A 23355-nucleotide genomic window follows, 5' to 3' on the forward strand; every position below is an offset into this window, starting at 1 on the left:
GGCACTGTGGGAGGATGAGGGACACTGTGGGAGGATGAGGGGCACTGTGGGAGGATGAGGGACACTGTGGGAGGATGAGGGGCACTGTGGGAGGTTGAGTGGCACTGTGGGAGGATGAGGGGCACTGTGGGAGGATGAGGGGCACTGTGGAAGGTTGAGGGGCACTGTGGGAGGATGAGGGGCATGGTGGGAGGTTGAGTGGCACTGTGGGAGGATGAGGGGAACTGTGGGAGGATGAGGGGCACTGTGGGAGGATGAGGGGCACTGTGGGAGGTTGAGGGGCACTGTGAGAGGTTGAGGGGCACTGTGAGAGGATGAGGGGCACTGTGGGAGGATGAGGGGCACTGTGGGAGGATGAGGGGCACTGTGGGAGGTTGAGGGGCACTGTGGGAGGATGAGGGGAACTGTGGGATGATGAGGGGCGCTGTGGGAGGATGAGGGGCGCTGTGGGAGGATGAGGGGCGCTGTGGGAGGATGAGGGGCGCTGTGGGAGGTTGAGGGGCACTGTGGGAGGTTGAGGGGCACTGTGGGAGGTTGAGGGGCACTGTGGGAGGTTGAGAGGTTGAGGAGCACTGTGAGAGGATGAGGGGCACTGTGGGAGGATGAGGGGCACTGTGGGAGGATAAGGGGCACTGTGGGAGGTTGAGGGGCACTGTGGGAGGTTGAGGGGCACTGTGAGAGGATGAGGGGCACTGTGGAAGGTTGAGTGGCACTGTGAGAGGATGAGGGGCACTGTGGGAGGATGAGGGGCACTGTGGGAGGATGAGGGGCACTGTGGGAGGATGAGGGGCACTGTGGGAGGTTGAGGGGCACTGTGGGAGGTTGAGAGGTTGAGTGGCACTGTGGGAGGATGAGGGGCACTGTGGGAGGTTGAGGGGCACTGTGGGAGGATGAGGGGCACTGTGGGAGGTTGAGGGGCACTGTGGGAGGTTGAGAGGTTGAGTGGCACTGTGGGAGGATGAGGGGCACTGTGGGAGGTTGAGGGGCACTGTGAGAGGATGAGGGGCACTGTGGAAGGTTGAGAGGTTGAGTGGCACTGTGAGAGGATGAGGGGCACTGTGGGAGGTTGAGGGGCACTGTGGGAGGATGAGGGGGACTGTGGGTGGTTGAGGGGCACTGTGAGAGGATGAGGGGCACTGTGGAAGGTTGAGAGGTTGAGTGGCACTGTGAGAGGATGAGGGGCACTGTGGGAGGTTGAGGGGCACTGTGGGAGGATGAGGGGGACTGTGGGTGGTTGAGGGACACTGTGAGAGGATGAGGGGCGCTGTGAGAGGATGAGGGGCACTGTGGGAGGTTGAGGGGCACTGTGAGAGGATGAGGGGCACTGTGGGAGGTTGAGGGGCACTGTGAGAGGATGAGGGGCACTGTGGGAGGTTGAGGGGCACTGTGAGAGGATGAGGGGCACTGTGAGAGGATGAGGGGCACTGTGAGAGGATGAGGGGCACTGTGAGAGGATGAGGGGCACTGTGGGAGGTTGAGGGGCACTGTGAGAGGATGAGGGGCACTGTGGGAGGTTGAGGGGCACTGTGGGAGGTTGAGGGGCACTGTGAGAGGATGAGGGGCACTGTGGGAGGTTGAGGGGCACTGTGGGAGGTTGAGGGGCACTGTGAGAGGATGAGGGGCACTGTAAGAGGATGAGGGGCACTGTGAGAGGATGAGGGGCACTGTGAGAGGATGAGGGGCACTGTGGGAGGATGAGGGGCACTGTTGGAGGTTGAGGGGCACTGTGGGAGGTTGAGGGGCACTGTGGGAGGTTGAGGGGCACTGTGAGAGGATGAGGGGCACTGTGAGAGGATGAGGGGCACTGTGAGAGGATGAGGGGCACTGTGGGAGGATGAGGGGCACTGTGGGAGGATGAGGGGCACTGTGGGAGGATGAGGGGCACTGTGGGAGGATGAGGGGCACTGTGGGAGGTTGAGGGGCACTGTGAGAGGTTGAGGGGCACTGTGGGAGGATGAGGGGCACTGTGGGAGGTTGAGGGGCACTGTGGGAGGTTGAGGGGCACTGTGAGAGGTTGAGGGGCACTGTGGGAGGATGAGGGGCACTGTGGGAGGTTGAGGGGCACTGTGGGAGGTTGAGGGGCACTGTGAGAGGATGAGGGGCACTGTGGGAGGTTGAGGGGCACTGTGAGAGGATGAGGGGCACTGTGAGAGGATGAGGGGCACTGTGAGAGGATGAGGGGCACTGTGGGAGGATGAGGGGCACTGTTGGAGGTTGAGGGGCACTGTGGGAGGTTGAGGGGCACTGTGGGAGGTTGAGGGGCACTGTGAGAGGATGAGGGGCACTGTGAGAGGATGAGGGGCACTGTGAGAGGATGAGGGGCACTGTGAGAGGATGAGGGGCACTGTGGGAGGATGAGGGGCACTGTGGGAGGATGAGGGGCACTGTGGGAGGATGAGGGGCACTGTGGGAGGATGAGGGGCACTGTGGGAGGATGAGGGGCACTGTGGGAGGTTGAGGGGCACTGTGGGCCAGCATGGGAGCTGAGAGGTCAGGAGGATGTGAAGTTAGCTGGAAGCCCAGGAGAAGGGGGCGTGACCCAGGAGATGGGGGTGTGGCTCCGGACTGATTTAGACAAAATAGCAACCTTAGTGTCTGTGGGCAGATTGGATGCTCTGAATGCCGGAGAAGGTGATCTGGGAAGAATAACGTTTGTTTTCACATCACTTTCTCTGCATTTACTGTACTTGCCGAACGTTTGGACTTTGTGTTCCCTTTTTTGGTCGGCCGAGATTAATAAAGATGGAAGCTTTCCAAATAACTTCAATCCCTTCTTATCAGGCTCTATACATTGTATACAATTCTATACGGCTCTATACATTGTATACAATTCTATACGGCTCTATACATTGTATACAATTCTATACTGCTCTATACATTGTATACAATTCTATACGGCTCTATACATTGTATACAATTCTATACGGCTCTATACATTGTATACAATTCTATACGTTGTATGAAGTCTGATGAGAAGAGATCCATGTTGTCTCGAAGGCTTCCGTCTTTCATAATTTCGGGGATCACTCAAAGCCCAAACTTTCTGGGCCGCTCATTGGCTCACACGGTACAATTCTCTACTTCATTGCGTCTAATAAAAACGAGCGCAGGGTGACCGCGCGACCGCCGCCTTCGAGAAGATGTGAAGTACGGGAATGGCGGGCGTATTATAATTAGTACTCATTGGTGAGGACGTCCTCTTCTTGTACAACCATTAATGTCGGCGGGGGGGGGGGGTTCCTGCGGTCGCGGTGTAAGTGCGCCGTTATCTCGGCGGTTTTGTGGCACGCGGAGCAATATTTCCTTATTAACAAGGGAGGGGAATAATTTGGAGTTAATTGAGTAATAATTACATAAAGGAGTTAAGAAACCATATTAATTGCTTCTGCTAATTACTCCCTTATTTTCGCCGCGCCGTTTAATTTCTGCCAACTCACCTCACGCCTGAGCGGCTAAACGGTCCGCCAGGGTTTGTCGGGGAGAAAGATTGTTTGGGGGAAAAAAAGCGGGACGGACAGGCGGGACTCTGCCCCCTCCCCCCCCAAGAATATGAAACCCGGAGAAGAGGCGGCAGAGACGGAGAAATATGGGGGCAATTATCCCGGATAGAGTTCAATTATGATAAACAGCGATCGCACCCTTTAAGGCGCGATTAAACGCCCCCCCCCTCTGATGGAGACGCCTAATTCCACATTATTATGGCCGGGGCTTGATTATAAAGCACTCTGCGGGTTTACAGGGAGAGATGGATGTCGAGTCGTCTTTATCATTTACACATCAGTGGGAAGAGCGGCTTCTTCAGCCCCCAACATTCATTCTCATTTCCCCCCCCCACCCCCGATCCTCGTAGCATGGCACTGCCTCACCGCCTGCCACATGCAAGTTGGCAAAGTCACCCTTACGGTAACAACTTGATAAATGGCCGCGGCGTAATGAAATGGAGACATCAAGGCGTGGGGGGGGGGCGAGGAAGGAAAAAAAAAAAAAAGCGTTAATCCGACACAACGCAGCTGTCCCACGACGGCGGCGGCGGCGGGGAGAGGGAAGAAGGATGGCCGGCTGTGCCGTGTTCTGTCAAGGGAGAAATTACACATTTACTTTTGCTTTTTCTTAAGGAGACGGTCGCCATAGATCAAAACGCGGCTTTACAAGCCAATTTCCAACATGAAATATAGACAGCGCAAATCAATTTAAAGTCCGCTCTTCTATTTCCGCCTCCCCTGTTAGCGAGGGACCCTTCCCGTTTAACCCCCGCGGGGGTATCGGGGGGGGGAGGGGGGGGCAATTCCCTGATCAGAGTCCTGTGAATGATCATTAAAGAGGACCTGTCATCAGATATATCACTTCATGATTAGTGCAGCACCTGTCATTGCAGGTATTTATCCCCTCCCACAAGGGTCACAGCCCCTCCCCCCCAGACCACGCCTTTCTCTGCTCTTCTATCCAGAAGGACGGCACCATCTTTCTTCAGAGATGTAGACCCTTGTGCCTTGGCTGTGTTCACAAACGTCTTACAGATCAGCCTCTCACCATGTGACTTGCTACAGAGTTACAATGTACAGTCTGATCACTGGGGGAGGGGAGACTGAGGAAATTACTCCTCCCCCTTCTACAAAGTTACAATGTACAGTCTGATCACTGGGGGAGCGGAGACTGAAGAAATGACTCCTCCCCCTTCTACAAAGTTACAATGTACAGTCTGGTCACTGGGGGAGGGGAGACTGAGGAAATTACTCCTCCCCCTTCTACAAAGTTACAATGTACAGTCTGATCACTGGGGGAGGGGAGACTGAGGAAATGACTCCTCCCCCTTCTACAAAGTTACAATGTACAGTCTGGTCACTGGGGGAGGGGAGACTGAGGAAATGACTTCTCCTCCTTCTTCAAAGTTACAATGTACAGTCTGATCACTGGGGGAGGAGACTGAGGAAATGACTCCTCCCCCTTCTACAAAGTTACAATGTACAGTCTGATCACTGGGGGAGGGCAAACTGAGGAAATGACTCCTCCTCCTTCTACAAAGTTACAATGTACAGTCTGATCACTGGGGGAGGGGAGACTGAGGACATGCTTCCTCCTGCCTGCAGCAGACTGATGACGTCATCCCAGCCTAGGCGGAGTCACTGACTGGAGCTCAGGGACGGCTTTGTAATGATAAAGGGTGGAGCTTTCTTGAAAATGATGCCTTTGCTGAATAATGTGGAATAGGAAGCAGACCGGCTGCAGATAATGAGCTATTCATCATTCTGTGTCTTGCAGCCCCCCGTATATATGGGGGGGGGCTTGGAACTCCCGGGACGCAGCTGATTGGCCCAGTACAAGTGGCGGGTTTCTTTCTGGTGGGCTTCCTCAGTTGGGTTCAGATGTGAACGGAGTGCGGCTCATCCCTGATTGTCAGGAATGTATTATCATGGTGGCTTGTAGAACTACAAACAGGTTCCACAGGAAAACCAATCAGTATACACTTATCGGGATTTTCTTGTAACCAAAAATATGTAGCAGAATATATATTGCCCCAAATATATGAGGAATTTCGTTTTTTTTTTTAAATTGGATATATTTTAGGCCTCGTGCTCACCGCAGCTTGAAGACGCTCAGCGCAGCTTTCTTTTTTTTTTTCTTTTTTTTTTTACTGAGCTAAAATACAGCAAAATACAAGCGACACAAATAGAGCTTTCTTTTGGTGGTATTTAATTCCCGCTGGGTGTTATTATTTACAAAATAAAAAAGAAAACAAAAGACCGAAAATTATAAAAAAAAAAATCTTAGTTTCTTTCAGTAAATTTTGTAAATAAGTAATTTGGCTCCTCCGCTGATAAGGCGGCACTGATAGGCTGCACTGGGCGGCACTGATAGGCTGCACTGGTCGGCACTGATTAGGTGGCACTAATATGATGCACTGATAGGCGGCACTGATGAGGAGGCACTAATATGCCGCACTTATGAGGTACTGATGAGCACTAATAGGTGACACTGGTGGGCACTGATAGGTAGGACTGGTGGGCACTAATAGATGACACTGGTGGGCACTGGTTGGCACTGATGTGGTGGCACTTATGGGCACTGATGATGGGGCACTTATGGGCACTGATTAGGTGGATCTTATGGACAATGATTAGGTGGCATGCACTAATAGGTGACACTGGTGGGCACTGGTTGGCACTGGTGGGCACTAATAGATGACACTGGTTGGCACTGATGAGGTGGCACTGATGACACGGCACTTATGGGCACTGATTAGGTGGATCTTATGAGCAATGATTAGGCGGCACTGATGAGGAGGCACTAATATGCCGCACTTATGAGGCACTGATGAGCACTAATAGGGGACACTGGTGGGCACTGATAGGTGGCACTGAAGCGGCACTTATGGTCACTGATATGTGGCACTGGTGGGCACTAATAGATGACACTGGTTGGCACTGATGCGGTGGCACTTATGGGCACTGATGATGCGGCACTTATGGGCACTGATTAGGTGGATCTTATGGGCAATGATTAGGTGGCATGCACTAATAGGTGACACTGGTGGGCACTGGTTGGCACTGATGAGGTGACACTTATGTTCACTGATATGTGGCACTGGTGGGCACTAATAGATGACACTGGTTGGCACTGATGAGGTGGCACTGATGACGCGGCACTTATGGGCACTGATTAGGTGGATCTTATGAGCAATGATTAGGTGGCACTGATGAGGAGACATTAATATGCCTCACTTATGGGCACTGATGAGCACTGATAGGTGACACTGGTGGGCACTGATGGGCAATGTGCGCAAATACCCATTTACATATTGTGCAGAACAAAAACACGAGAATACGTTTTTCGCACTAATTTGCGTTAAAATTCGGGCAAATGCATGCCAAAAAAATAAAAATATGTGAAAAAGTAGAAGCTCAGACAGGAGCATCGTGTGCAAGAGGCATCACAGCAGAAGATAAACTTTTTTTTTTTTTTTTTTTTTAAATGTTCGATCTTTTTTCGTTGATATAATAAAAAAATAAAACGCAGAGGTCATCAAATACCACCAGGAGAAATCTCTATTTGTGTGAAAAATTCTATAAATTGTATTTGGATGCAGCGCTGCACGACCGCGCAATTGTCAAGTAACACAGTGCCGTATCGCAAAAAGTGGCCTGGTTATTGGGGGGGGGAGGGGGTAAATTTTGCAGAGGTGAAGTGGTTAAATGCCCTCTTGATTCCTCTTGTACCAAATTGTAATGTAACTGTAATGTCTGCCCTCATGTTGTAAAGCGCTGAGCAAACTGTTGGCGCTATATAAATGTTGTATAATAATAATAATAAAAGAAAAAAAAAGTTATTTTAGGGGGGGGAAAAATAGATATTATTATCTATTTTTTCCCCCCCTAAAATAACTTTTTTTTTTCTTTTTTTTTCTTCTCCTTCTCCTCCTCTGTCCCGAATTTAGAGTAACTTTTTTTTAGATATTATTTTTATTTAAAAACTTGGAGAAGATTATTTTTTTTTTTTTTTTTTTTAGTTTGTAGTCTGTTTGGTGCTTGAGAAAATAAAATATCCCCCAAAAAAAACATTTTTTTTTTGTTTTTTTTGTTTTTGTTGTGAATTCTTCATTGCCAGTCGCTTGTATCCGCCTCGGATGGACCTCCTCTAATCTTCTCTTTTTCTCTTTTCCAGATGACTGCAGGAACATTGCGAACATTATGAAGACCCTGGCTCACCGAGGCTTCATCTTCAAGCAGACCTCCAGGCGCATCTGATGCGGCTGGGGAGATGGGCTACGGGGAGGGAGTGGGGCAGGAGGCTGCATGTAGCTCTTCCCTTAACACATGTTCACGCGGGTGGACAGACAGGAAGCGCAAAAAAAAGAAAAAAAAAAACACACGCAAAAGGTGGAGACGCAACACAACCCGATTGGTACGGACTAACCGGCGGTGTGACAATGGCCATCGTTGTATATAAAACGTATATATCCACCATGACTCCATTTACCTGTGACCTGCTGCTCCACCTCTGTCTACCCCCTTCGATAATACAACATCTCCGCTCCCCATCCATGTAACATGCCCCACCCCCACCCCACCCTTTTCCCGTATCCTCACCAAAAACGTTCGGGGAATTTAGAAAGGTGAACACCTCGTCTCATCTCATACCACAGCTTGAGACTACAACTGTTCCTCATCTGAGATGTTCTATTAAGGGGCGCCTGGTCGGCGGCAGTTTTATTTTTTAACGTAGAAAAAAAAAAAAACGAATATTCGCATGGCATTGATTGGAAAGGTTGAGTCCGTGTGGTGTGGAGTGACGTGTCCCACTTTAAAACCAATATTAAGCTTGTAGGAACTCCGCTGGGGGGTTTTAGAGAGGCGATCGGACCTGAGACACACGAGAGTTACCTGAGGTCTCAAGGAACTCTAGAAACATAGAGAGCTGGGACGCTTTATTTTAGTTTTAGGTACTTTGTAGCATTTGGCTATATTTTTTGGCTAGCGGATTGTTGAATCTTGGGGGGAGGGGTTTCCATTTTTTTTTTTTCCTTATAGGGTGGACTTTACTACTCTCCCACCCAACATGTCCCGAATTTAGAGTACCGGTAACTTTTTTTTTTTAGATATTATTTTTATTTAACAACTTGGAGAAGATTTTTTTTTTTTTTTTTTTTTTTTTTAGTTTGTAGTCTGTTTGGTGCTTGAGAAAATAAAATATCAAAAAAACAAAAAAAAAAACAAGGCGTCTGGGTAAAGTCTGTGCGGTAAAGTGACTCGGGTCTGAGTAGCTATGTTGGCTGCCACGTGGCTGAGGGTCGGTTACGCAGCGTTTTTATATTTTTCTCTTCGCGATGTAGCGTCAGAACGGATGATGGAGCGGCGTGACGGGCATTCTGCCGTTTTTTTTTATTCAGTGGGTTTTGTATGTTTTTGGGCCCCGTTTCCCAGGCGACAGAAATGGGTGCGTGATCAGTGAAGCCGGTTTTCGGTGTGTCCCCCCCCCCCAAGTGTCTTTGTGAGGAGAAGCCCAGAGGTGAAGAAGAAGATGGTGTTTGTGTTCAGTAGACTTCATAGGAATTTCTGGGCACCTTCCTGGCCTCCAATATAATGTTTTCTTGAGACGGGGAAGTTTGCAGCTTCCTCAAATTTTTCAACGTTTTCATTATGTTTCCAAACAATCGGCTTTGGGAATATTCCGATCTTTAGATAACCCAGGCTGGGCTTCCTTCACTGTATACTGCAGTGTCCGGGGGGCCTCATCTCTTCCAGGATGGAGCCCAATGGGAGCTGTTGGGTTACTTTGTTTCCACCTATGTTAGTGGAAATAACAAACAGTGTCCATAAGCGACGTCCTTTGGAAATGACACAACCTCCGGTGGCATTTTCAGAAAGTGCTCCTGGACTTTCTTTCAAAGGTTTTTGTTGGCGTTGGACACTAACCAGTGCAAACGTCTTCGGACCGGTCTTACAGACGTTTTTTTTTTTTTGTTTAGCCCACCGGATCGACCAGTTTGCCCAGGAGGGTCTGGGAGATGGTCGGGGCTGGTGGCTCGTAAAACAATGGGGGAGATCACTTTCCATTGTTGGCGTGGGCGGACTGATCTTCGAGATCACTTTCCATTGTTGGCGTGGACGGAACTGATCTTCGAGATCACTTTCCATTGTTGGCCGTGGACAGAACTGATCTTCGAGATCACTTTCCATTGTTGGCGTGGACGGAACTGATCTTCGAGATCACTTTCCATTGTTGGCGTGGACGGACTGATCTTCGAGATCACTTTCCATTGTTGGCGTGGACAGAACTGATCTTCGAGATCACTTTCCATTGTTGGCGTGGACCAGAACTGATCTTCGAGATCACTTTCCATTGTTGGCGTGGACGGACTGATCTTCGAGATCACTTTCCATTGTTGGCGTGGACGGAACTGATCTTCGAGATCACTTTCCATTGTTGGCGTGGACGGAACTGATCTTCGAGATCACTTTCCATTGTTGGCGTGGACAGAACTGATCTTCGAGATCACTTTCCATTGTTGGCGTGGACGGAACTGATCTTCGAGATCACTTTCCATTGTTGGCGTGGACGGACTGATCTTCGTCCCACTTAACACGCCCAAGATTGTGAAATGTTCCTCGTCTTTTTATTTTTACGGACCCCCCCCCCCCCCCCCCCCCCCCCCCCTATCCAATGGATATTTCTTTCAGTCCAAAGAAAATTGATAAGACGTGTGTACCATTCCATTCTACTGGAGGGGGGGGGGAAGGGGTCCATGGGACAGCGGAGTCAGAAAGCCTCAAAGCTTAGTTCTGTTTTACTGTAAGAGTTGGATGTTTTTTGGCCTCAACCTGAATAACACGTCAAACGAGCTTCTCCCCTTCCTCTGCGACAATCCATTCATAAGCCTCCTGCCCCGTCCCGAGAGCCCTGAAGAGGTGCAAGAGATACCTGGTTGCCTGCAGTGGAAGAGGAGAGTCGCTGCTCACCTTATCATTACATCACATGCACCGCGGGTGTGATCGCGCAGTTACGTGAAGACAAATAAATGAACAAAATAAACAAGAAAAAATAAAAATAAGTTGAAACATATGTGTGGCTGTACATTGTTGGGGATTGGCGGGGGTTGGGGGGGGGGGGGGGACGTCTCATTTTGAAGGTTCTCAAAGACAGGAAGGTGTTTGGATTTCCATACGAAGGTCTCTGGGTCGATTCCATTTCTTAACCACTTGCAGACCGGACCATTTTGCTGGTCAAAGACCAGACCACTTTTTTTGCGATTCGGCACTGCGTCGCTTTAACTGACAATTGCGCGGTCGTGCGACGCGGCTCCCAAACAAAATTGACGTCCTTTTTTTCCCACAAATAGAGCTTTCTTTTGGCGGTATTTGATCACCTCTGCGGTTTTTATTTTTTGCGCTATAAACAAAAATAGAGCGACGATTTTGAAAAAAAAACGCATTCTTTTTTACTTTTTGTTATAATAAATATCCCCCAAAAATATATAAAAAAAAACATTTTTTCCCCTCAGTTTAGGCTGATACGTATTCTTCTACGTATTTTTGGTAAAAAAAAAATCGCAATAAGCGATTATTGATTGGTTTGCGCAAAAGTTATAGCGTTTACAAAATAGGGATAGTTTTATGGCATTTTTATTAATAATTTTTTATTATTTTTTTTTTTACTAGTAATGGTGGCGATCTGCGATTTTTATTGTGACTGCGACATTGTGGGGGACCCATCGGACATTTTTGACACATTTTTGGGACCATTGTCATTTCTACAGTAATCACTGCTATATAAATGCAGTGATTCCTGTGTAAATGACACTGGCAGTGAAGGGGTTAACCAGTGGGTGGCAGTGTAGGGGTTAAGTGTTCCTAGGGGTGTGTTGCTAACTGTGGGGGGTTGGGCTTTCATTTAGTGAACACTGATCTCTGCTCCAATCACATGGAGCAGAGATCAGCATCACTAGTTGCTAGGCAGAATGGAGAAATGCTGTTTACAACGGCATTTCCTCCATTTAGCCGTCCCGTAAGACGATCTCGGGTATGCCCACGGCGATCGAGTCTGCGGGACCCGCGACCGGACTCACGGGGGTCCCGACCGGCACCGGCGCGCTCGCAATGGCAGGGCAGCATTGAAGATTGAACGTACATGTACGCCAATATGCCTGCCCGTGCCATTCTGCCGACGTACATCGGCGTGCGCTGGTCGGGAAGTGGTTAACTGATACATTTAAAATAAAAATGATGCGAACAACAAATATTACAACCTTGCAGCATCTAGAACTCTTCAGCTGGGTCGGGTAGGTACACCATGTAGCCAAAAGTCTGTAAATCCTCTTCCAGCCTTGTGGTAAGAGTTTGGAGAAGACCCTTTTCTGGTCCAGCATGACTGTCTCCTGTGTACAAAGCCAGCTCCATAAGGACATGGTGCGACCAGTTTGGTGTGGAGGAACTCGAGTGTCCTGCACAGAGCCCTGACCTCAACCCTACTGAGCACCTTTGTGACGTAGTGACTATGCTTATGTCCTACACCAATTAAGTGATCATTGTTCTCACATCTGCTGGAGTTTCCGAGAATTTCTACTCCCCTTTAGGATGAACTATGAGCCAGGACTTGTCGTCCAACATCAGTACCTATCCTCACAAATGCATAGATGATCCCCCCAGATGTCCTCCAAAATCTTGTGGAAAGCTTGCTCTGAAGAATGGACCCAGCTTCATAAAGACCCGGTTAGGCCAGTTTAGTGTGGAGGAACTTGAGTGTCCTGTACAGAGCCCTGACCTCAACCCCCACTGAACACCTTTGGGATGAATTGTAATTTCAACTACAAGCCAGGTCTTTTATTTTTTTTGGTGCCCAATGTGGGGCCCAACGTGTGAGACAGGTCTTCTCATCCAACATCAGTACATGGCCTTACAAATGGGTACAAATTTCCACAGACATTCCTAAATCATGTGAAGGCCTTCCCAAAGAGTGGAGGATTTTATAGCTACAAAGGGGAACAACTCCATATTAACGGTCATGGGTGAGAGGGGGCAACTCAATATGAATGGTCATGGGAGGGATGGGGCAACTCAATATGAACGGTCATGGGTGAGAGGGGGCAACTCAATATGAATGGTCATGGGAGAGAGGGGGCAACTCAATATTAATGATCATGGGAGAGAGGGGGCAACTCAATATGAATGGCCATGGGAGAGAGGGGGCAACTCAATATGAACGGTCATGGGAGGGAGGGGGCAACTCAATATTAATAATCATGGGAGAGGGGGGGCAACTCAATATGAACGGTCATGGGAGAGAGGGGGCAACTCAATATGAATGGTCATGGGAGGGAAGGGGCTAACTCAATATGAACGGTCATGGGAGAGAGGGGGCAACTCAATATGAATGGTCATGGGAGAGAGGGGGCAACTCAATATGAACGGTTATGGCAGAGAGGGGGCAACTCAATATGAATGGTTATGGGAGAGAGGGGGCAACTCAATATGAACGGTCATGGGAGAGGGGGCAACTCAGTATGAACGGTCATGGGAGAGAGGGGGCCACTTAATATGAATGGTCATGGGAGAGAGGGGCAACTCAATATGAATGGTTATGGGAGAGAGGGGGCAACTCAATATGAACGGTCATGGAAGAGAGGGGGCAACTCAATATGAACAGTCATGGGAGGGAGGGGGCAACTCAATATTAATGCTCATGGTTCTGGAATGGCAAGTCCAACAAGGTCTTCCTAAAAGAGTGGAGGCTGCTGTAGCTACAATGAAGGGACAACTCCATATTAATAACCTTTGGGGTGGCGAACTCCATATTAACCACTTAAATACCATGCTATAGCCAATAGGCGGCTACAACACGGCGGTACCGTAGTTCTGGGAGGGGGTCCATAGATGTCCTCCCAGAATCCTGCGCCCCGTCCAACCACAGCTGATCCGAGGTAAACAGACGTGTGAGGAAAGGCTGTCAGCACATTGTTTACACTGATAATCATGGCACTTCTTATCAATGTCCTGATTATCAGTGCCGCCTCATCAGTGCCGCCCCATCAGTGCCGCCTCATCAGTGCCGCCTCATCAGTGAAGAAGAAAAATTACTTATTTGCAAAAAAAATTTACAGAAACTAAGAAAAACTAATTTTTTTCTAAATATTTGGATTTTTTTTTCATTTTTCTTAAAAAATAAAACCCTCAGTGTTGATAAATACTACCAAATGAAAACTATTTGTGTGAAAAAAATGTCATCTGTGTACAGCGGTACATGACCGCGTAATTGTCATTCAAAGTGTGAGAGCACTGAAAGCTTGAAATTGCCCTGGGCAGGAAAGGGGTGAAAGTGTACACTATTGAAGGGGTTAATGGCCATGGTCCTATAAATACATACGTGGTCCATATGTTGGAACAGGATGTCCAACAAGCTCTTGTGATGTGTGGAGGAATTCGAGTGTCCTGCACAGAGCCCTGACCTCATCCCTACTGAACACCTTTGGAATTAATTAGAACACTGATTGTGAGCCAGGTCTTCTCATCCAGCATCAATACCTAACCTTACAAAAGTTTCATAGGTTGAACAAAAAGACACAAGTCTAGTTTAACCTATAAAAGGAAAAAAAAATATATATATATATATATATATATATATATATATATATATATATATACAATCCTACACCCACATAAGATCCAGAGGAAAGCAAGAAGACCCAGTAAAGCATTCTCCAATTTGCTTCAGCAGGGACAAATAATTCCTTCCTGATCCCCCGAGAGGCGATCGGATTTTCCCCGGATCAACTTTACCTATAAATGTCACCCCGTTATATTCTGTACATTTAGGAAATAATCCCGACCTTTCTTATAGAAATCTACTGATCTGGCCAGATCCACCTCTGCAGGGAGTCTATTCCACATTTTCACAGCTCTTACTGTGAAGAAACCTTTCCGTATATGGAGATGAAATCTCTTTTCCTTCAGACATGAAGAGTGAATAACTCAACACCAAGTTCACTATATGGACCCCTTATATATTTATACATGGAGATCATATTCCCCCTTATATATTTATACATGGAGATCATATCCCCCTTATGTATTTATACATGGAGATCATATCCCCCCTTATGTATTTATACATGGAGATCATATCCCTCCTTATATATTTATACATGGAGATCATATCCCCCTTATGTATTTATACATGGAGATCATATCCCCCTTATATATTTATACATGGAGATCATATCCCCCTTACATATTTATACATGGAGATCATATCCCCCTTACATATTTATACATGGAGATCATATCCCCCCCTTATATATTTATACATGGAGATCATATCCCCCCTTATGTATTTATACATGGAGATCATATCCCCCCTTATGTATTTATACATGGAGATCATATCCTCCCCTTATATATTTATACATGGAGATCATATCCCCCCTTATATATTTATACATGGAGATCATATCCCCCCTTATGTATTTATACATGGAGATCATATCCCCCTTATATATTTATACATGGAGATCATATCCCCCTTATATATTTATACATGGAGATCATATCCCCCTTATATATTTATACATGGAGATCATATCCCCCCTTATGTATTTATACATGGAGATCATATCCCCCCCCCTTATATATTTATACATGGAGATCATATCCCCCCCTTATGTATTTATACATGGAGATCATATCCCCCCCTTATATATTTATACATGGAGATCATATCCCCCTTATATATTTATACATGGAGATCATATCCCCCCTTATATATTTATACATGGAGATCATATCCCCCTTATATATTTATACATGGAGATCATATCCCCCCTTATGTATTTATACATGGAGATCATATCCCCCCTTATGTATTTATACATGGAGATCATATCCCCCCCTTATGTATTTATACATGGAGATCATATCCCCCCTTATGTATTTATACATGGAGAACATATCCCCCTTTATGTATTTATACATGGAGATCATATCCTCCCCTTATATATTTATACATGGAGATCATATCCCCCCTTATATATTTATACATGGAGATCATATCCCCCCTTATGTATTTATACATGGAGATCATATCCACCTTATATATTTATACATGGAGATCATATCCCCCTTATATATTTATACATGGAGATCATATCCCCCCTTATGTATTTATACATGGAGATCATATCCCCCCCTTATATATTTATACATGGAGATCATATCCCCCTTATATATTTATACATGGAGATCATATCCCCCCTTATATATTTATACATGGAGATCATATCCCCCTTATATATTTATACATGGAGATCATATCCCCCTTATATATTTATACATGGAGATCATATCCCCCCTTATGTATTTATACATGGAGATCATATCCCCCCCTTATATATTTATACATGGAGATCATATCCCCCCTTATGTATTTATACATGGAGATCATATCCCCCCCCTTATGTATTTATACATGGAGATCATATCCCCCTTATGTATTTATACATGGAGATCATATCCCCCTTTATGTATTTATACATGGAGATCATATCCCCCCTTATGTATTTATACATGGAGATCATATCCCCCCCTTATGTATTTATACATGGAGATCTTATCCCCCTTTATGTATTTATACATGGAGATCATATCCCCCCTTATATATTTATACATGGAGATCTTATCCCCCTTTATGTATTTATACATGGAGATCATATCCCCCCTTATGTATTTATACATGGAGATCATATCCCCCCCTTATATATTTATACATGGAGATCATATCCCCCCTTATGTATTTATACATGGAGATCATATCCCCCCCTTATGTATTTATACATGGAGATCATATCCCCCTTATGTATTTATACATGGAGATCATATCCCCCTTTATGTATTTATACATGGAGATCATATCCCCCCTTATGTATTTATACATGGAGATCATATCCCCCCCTTATGTATTTATACATGGAGATCTTATCCCCCTTTATGTATTTATACATGGAGATCATATCCCCCCTTATATATTTATACATGGAGATCATATCCCCCCTTATGTATTTATACATGGAGATCATATCCCCCCCCCCCCCCCCAGAATAAATTCAGCTCCTGTAATCTTTGCTCACAGCTGAGCTCCTCCATGCCTCTTATCAGTTTGGTTGCCCTTCTCTGCGCTTTCTCCAGTTCCCAGATCCTTCTCCACTATATACTCCCCCTAGTATGTATGATGAATATTCTTAGCCCCCAAGTGCAGAATTTTACATTTGTCAACCTTAAACCTCATCTGCCACATAGTCACCCAATTAGACAGAGCATTGAGGTCGGCTTGTAAATTGGAGACATCCTGTAAGGACGTTATTTCACTGCATAGCTCGGTGTCATCTGCAAAGACTGAAATCCCAGACCACATATCATTTATATATAGATTAAAAAGTAAGGGTCCCAGCACTGAACCTTGGGGTACCCCACTAATGACACTGAATATACCACGCCCACAGCCACCCCTCTGTCCAAGTATACCACGCCCACAGCCACCCCTCTGTCCAAGTATACCACGCCCACAGCCACCCCTCTGTCCAAGTATACCACGCCCATCGCCACCCCTCTGTCCAAGTATACCACAGCCACCCCTCTGTCCAAGTATACCAGGCCCACAGCCACCCCTCTGTCCAAGTATACCACGCCCACCACCATCCCTCTGTCCAAGTATACCATGCCCACAGCCACCCCTCTGTCCAAGTATACCACGCCCACAGCCACCCCTCTGTCCCAAGTATACCACGCCCACAGCCACCCCTCTGTCCAAGTATACCACATCAACCGCCACCCCTCTGTCCAAGTATACCATGCCCACAGCCACCCCTCTGTCCAAGTATACCACGCCCACAGCCACCCCTCTGTCCCAAGTATACCACGTCCACAGCCACCCCTCTGTCCAAGTATACCATGCCCACAGCCACTCCTCTGTTCAAGTATACCATGCCCACCGCCACCCCTCTCCAAGTATTCCACAGCCACCCCTCTGCCCAAGTATACCATGTCCACAGCCACCCCTCTGTCCAAGTATACCACGCCCACAGCCACCCCTCTGCCCAAGTATACCATGCCCACCGCCACCCCTCTGTCCAAGTATACCACATCCGCAGCCACCCATCTGCCCAAGTATACCACATCCACAGCCACCCCTCTGTCCAAGTATACCACGCCCACAGCCACCCCTCTGCCCAAGTATTCCACAGCTACCCCTCTGTCCATGTATAACATGCCCACCGCCACCCCTCTGTCCAAGTATACTACATCTGCAGCCACCCCTCTGCCCAAGTATACCACAGCCACTCCTGTCCAAGTATACCATGTCCACATCCACCCCTCTATCCAAGTATATCACTGACACCCTTCTGTCCAAGTATACCACAGCCTCTCCTCTGTCCAAGTATACCACATCCACCGACACCCTTCTGTCCAAGTATGCCACGTCCACCGACACCCTTCTGTCCAAGTATGCCACAGCCACCCCTCTGTCCAAGCATACCACGCCCACAGCCACTCCTCTGTAGGTCTATAGTTACTTGGTAAAGACTGATCCCTTTTTAAATCTAGGTACCACATTGGCCTTACATCAACGCCAGGTTGGTTGTATTGTTTGTGTGTTCAGAGATGGTATTTTACATACCTTGGGTGTAGCGAGAGGTTATTTGAGTTACTGTTGTCTTTCTATCATCTGGAACCAGTCTGCCCATTCTCCTCTGACACCAACAAGGCATTTTCCTCCAGAACTGCCACTCACTGGATATTTTCTCTTTCCCATCATTCTCTGTAGACCCGAGAGATGGTTGTATGTGAAAATCCCAGAAATACTCAGACCAGCCTGTCTGCCACCAACAACCATGCCACGTTCAAAGTCACTTCAATCAGGTGGCAGAGGTGAGGTATAGGGGGCCCAATGACCAGTATTATCAGGTGCCAGACATGTGGTATAGGGGGTACAATGACCAGAACGAGTAGTTGGCAAAGAAGAGGTATAGGGGGCACAATGACCAGTATTAGCAGGTGGCAGTGGTGAGGTATAGGGGGCATAATGACCAGTATGGGCAGGTGGCAAAGAAGAGAGGTATGTGGGGCATAATGAGCTGGTGGGAGAGGTGAGGTATAGGGGGCACAATGACCAGTACAAGCAGGTGGCAAAGAAGAGGTATGTGGGGCATAATGAGCTGGTGGGAGAGGTGAGGTATAGGGGGCATAATGACCATTATGGGCAGGTGGCAGAGGTGAGGTATAGGTGCACATTGTTCTGAGTGTACAACAATCGGTATCTCCTCTTCGTTCGGCTACAATAAAGCCGATTGGGCAGTACACGGTTCCTCCACTCAGGTAAGTGGCCTGCTGCTGAGGGCACTAGCAGATTTACTGCCTATGTTCATATTTTGATGAAAGTACAGCAGCTGTTTGGGAGGACACATGAATTTAAATATCTCTATAGGTGTTTGTAGTCCATATATGCACCCAAAAATTCTCGCAACTGGCTTCTTTTCTTCCTGAATGTGTGATGAGCTGAAACACCCAAAGGCCGAGCTTTACAGGTTGTTTTAATCTCTTTAATCACTCGCTGGCAGTCACCTCGTTAGACTGGAGCGAAATCTCTGGAAGAAGGAAATGATCGCTAAACCAATGGAACAAATGGCTCCCTATGGAGTAAGCTACACAAGAAGCATGGAGAAGTGTCTTGTAGACATCAATCACACTGGAACAGAGCATTGTGCAATCGTGCAAGACTGATCACTACTACCTGTGTAGTTTCCTCCACAGGGAGTCATCTGTTTTGTGTTCATTTGCTACACCTAGTGATTGATCGCAGTGACATACTAAAAAAAAACTCCAGTGTAAGCCAAGCGAGGCGACTGGTTAAAGCCCAACAGAAAATCTGCTTAATATATTCCAGGTGTATGAAAACGAAAGGTGCGAAAAGACTAAGTGCCGGTTCACACTACCGCGACTTAGCCGCCTGACAAGTCGCGCTCCGTTCTGTACTATGGAACCGTTCTAATAGAAGCGACTCAAGTCGCTCCGACTTAGAAAAAGGTTCCTGTACTATTTTTGGGGCGGCTTCAGGTGACTTGCATTGACTTCTATACAGAAGTCATTTTGCAAGTCGCTGCTGAAGTCGTGTGCAGGTCGCGTCTGTGAGTGGCGCTGCAAGTCGTGTCGCCCCCCGTGTGAACCGGCACTTACAGTTCATTTTCTTTAGCTAGCAGCCACAGCCTGTCCCTGCCAGCATGCTTTCTGCACGTGGAAGCAGTGGTCTCTGTGCAGAGGTCTGACACACCCTCAGCTGAGTCACACAGCTAGAGCTCTACTTTGCGGAAGGGAGAGTTTTTCAGAGAGACCACTGCTTGCACGGAAAGAGCAAGGGTTCTTCTCGGCAGCATTAAATGACTTAATGTTCACTTTGGTTGCCACCTCATCCCTTTAAACCTGAACACATATGAATTACACAGGTTCTGTGGCTGATTAACCACTTGCTTACTGGGCACTTAAACCCCCCTCAGTCCCAGACCAATTTTCAGCTTTCAGCGCTGATTCACTTTGAATGACAATTACGCGGTCATACAACACTGTACCCAAATGAAATTTTTATCATTTTTTTTCCCACAAATAGAGCTTTCTTTTGGTGGTATTTAATTACAGCTCGGAGTTTTATTTTTTGCTAAACAAACAAAAAAAGATGCAAAAAGAAAAAAAAAAATCATGTTTAATAGTTTGTTATAAAATTTTGCAAACGGGTCATTTTTCTCCTTCATTGAAGTGCGCTGATGAGGCGGCACTGGTGGGCACTGATGGGCTGCATTGGTGGGCACTGATAGGCTGCATTGGTGGGCACTGATAGGCTGCACTGGTGGGCACTGATAGGCATAGTTAAGGCGGCACTAATAGGCACAAATAAGGCGGCACCGATGGGCACAGATAAGGCGGCACTGATGGGCAAAGACGGGCACAGATAAGATGGCACGGATGGGTGTCACAGATGGGTGGCACTAAGGGGCACTGATAGGTACCACTGATAGATGGGACTGATGGGCACTGATAGGTGGCACTGCTGGGCAACACTGCTTGGCACTGATGGGCGGCACTGCTGGGCACGGATATGTGGCACTGGGGTGCAGCACCTTTGTTGAGGCAGACTGTGGGCACTGCTGGGTGGCACTGTGGGCACTGCTGGGTGGCACTGACAGGGGGGACACATTTTTAATTCAGGCAGGCAGGGGGCAGGTGGGCACTGGCAGGGCTGGCCGTGATGGGGACTGATGTCCCGATCACGGCTGCCGGTGATCGGCTTTTTTTTTTTCTCCTCGCGCTGTCAGCGCGAGGAGGAATAATAGCCGATTACCGGCTCCGTTATATCACATGATCAGCTGTCATTGGCTGACAGCTGATCACGTGATAAGGGGTCGGGATCGACCCCTTGCACGGATCGGTGATCAGGCGAGTCTCGTAGACTCGCTGATCACAGAGTGTGCCGCGCGCGCCCCTCAGGGGGCGCGCAGGCCGCTCGTGCACGGGACTACGTCAATAGACGTAGTCCCGGAAAAGGAGATCCGCGCTGTAGCCGTCATTCGGCTATAGTGCGGGTCTCAAGTGGTTAAGGTGGTAATTAAACTCACTTGGTGCCTTATCTGCATTTAATTAGCCTCAGAACCCGTGTAATTCAAAGGTGTTCGGGTTTAAAGGAATGAGGTGGCAGCTCTACTTTGAGCTTTAGATATTTTATTAGCAAGAGATCGGTTGCCTATGTAGTTTACTCCCAAGAAGACATTTCCATCCTGTGAAGGCAGCGGCCATTCAAGTCTGCAGGTTGGTTCCATCATGCAGACGTGACACGTTGAGAATCTGAACAGGTTGGGACTGAAGATTGATTTTGGAGGTAATTTGACTTCTAAAGCTACAAGTAAGGAGCACAAGTCAAGGTTTCTCCTTTTATTTATTCTTCCTGCACCTAAAACCTCTCCAATATTGGGGCCTCCAAGACCTCACCCATCACCCACCGGCAGGGTTCACCGGCTTCACCTTCATCTGTGCCGGGAGCAGATCCTCAACCCAATAGCAGAGTACAACTTTCCGCATGAGCGAGTGGCACCTGAGAGATGGAGAGAGCTGTCACGTCTCCATCTGGAGGCCCGAGACGTCCATGTCACAATGATGGACTGATGGCCAGTGTAGCTCAGAAAGCGGCTACTTCACCAAGCAGTGTGACCTTCCATCCGGAGATTTGAAACACAGGAATGGGTCATTAGTGGCAATTACACAGCCAGGAGGTGATGGGGGAGACCTGCCTTCGAGGATGATTTATCAAGGCTGAGATCGGGACCTGCACTACATGAAAAACTACCGGCTCTGATAGGAACCCAACGTTCACCATGGAGCGTTCCTGCAAAGAGAACAACACAGAGTCTCTGCCTGATAGAGATAGCACAGGAAAGTTCTCCGAAGAGAAGGTATTCACGTCTCCTTCCATAGCATATCCAAAAAATAAGACGATTACTCCTCATTTCAGGACAGAAGGTGGAGCCATGCCAATCATTGCTTTACCTACAGCTCCCGACGTGCATCTGACCACTGGGGTGTACAGTACAAATATAGCCGAATATTATAGAGCCATTTATTCCAATTGTTTCAGGCTATATGGCCATCATCAGTGCCATGTATGTAAACCATGGCTTATATGGAGTAGGGTTTGGGACCCAACAAGACAGGATATTATTACTGAATTAAGTATGTAGATCCAGAGTTCTGCTCAGTGGCTCCATATGGAAACCAGAAGGAGCCAGGCAAGCTGCATTATCAGGCGCAGTGACCTCCATTTTGGATCAGCATGACAGTTAATGAACTAAAATTTAGATCTACAGTGACAGGCAGCTTATTTTTCTAAATATACTCTAAATGTTTCTTGGTCAGGGTGCCAACTGGGTTACCCCGGGGTGCTGCAAGCATGAGACCAAGTTTGCCCTGGATCAGCATCATGAGTTGCCATTGTGCCTCCATCACCATAGCAGCCAATGACACTCTAAGCCCCGGCCACATGGCATCATTTTATGACTTGCCTGTGCCATGGCAAGGAATGGCTCTGAACCAGGGCAAGTGGCATGCAGGGCCATCCGTAGCATTCAGGAGAAGATGGAAGTCCACCTTCTCCACCCAGGGTGCCATGTGCGAGGGATCAAGTTTGCCCTGGATCAGCGTCATTAGTTGCCATGGTAGGGGTGGGCCGGCTGCCCGCACTAGAGCAACCAATCACCCTCCAGTCTACAGTCAGAACGCAAGATGTCATCTGTTGCTATAGTGATGGTGTCCGGTTTACCTGCACCATGGCAATTCATGACTCTAAACTGGGCGAATGGCATGCAGAGCCACTCCCAGCCAGGGTTGGTACAAGGGTTGAACAGGAGGGGCAGCTGCCGTGGGCACAACAGAGCAAAGGGTTAGAGAATGGACGCAGGGCAGTAAATCCATTCTACGGCATGCATTAGCAGTGAGGCAGGGGGTGCAGTTCTGCAGCCTTGCTCTGGCCACTAGATGAACCTGTCCCAGTACTGCCCCCAGCATTAGGGAGAAGACAGAAACCCACCTTCTACATACTGCCACCACCTCTCGCCCTCTGTTGTGCTGTTGGGAGTCAAAAGGTTAGGCTCTGATGTGAAGAGGGGGCTGTATGATTGGGGGGCCTCTGATGTGATGGGGGGGGGCTTGTGTATAGGGGGGGACTCTAATGTGATGGGGTCGGTGATGTATAGGAGGCACTCTGATGTGATGGGAGAAACTCAGATGTGAAGGGAGGAATGTGGCATTTCTCAGGGCGGGTTGCCTGATGATGACAACA

At 47.7% G+C, this 23355-nt stretch overlaps 1 protein-coding gene across 1 annotated transcript in view; it reads left to right on the forward strand.

Moving 5' to 3' along the window:
* Positions 1–10542, forward strand: part of ERI3 (ERI1 exoribonuclease family member 3) — a gene marked incomplete in the record, with an annotated part of 403278 nt that extends 392736 nt beyond the window's left edge. The window contains 1 exon segment of the mRNA XM_077450748.1: positions 7660–10542. Coding sequence (XP_077306874.1) covers positions 7660–7742 — 83 coding nt within the window.
* Positions 10543–23355: the final 12813 nt, after the last annotated feature.

The sequence above is a fragment of the Lithobates pipiens genome, unplaced genomic scaffold (genome assembly GCF_037356315.1).
Source record: "Lithobates pipiens isolate NorthernLeopardFrog02 unplaced genomic scaffold, aLitPip1_a1.2 Scaffold_23, whole genome shotgun sequence".
NCBI lineage: Eukaryota > Metazoa > Chordata > Amphibia > Anura > Ranidae > Lithobates > Lithobates pipiens.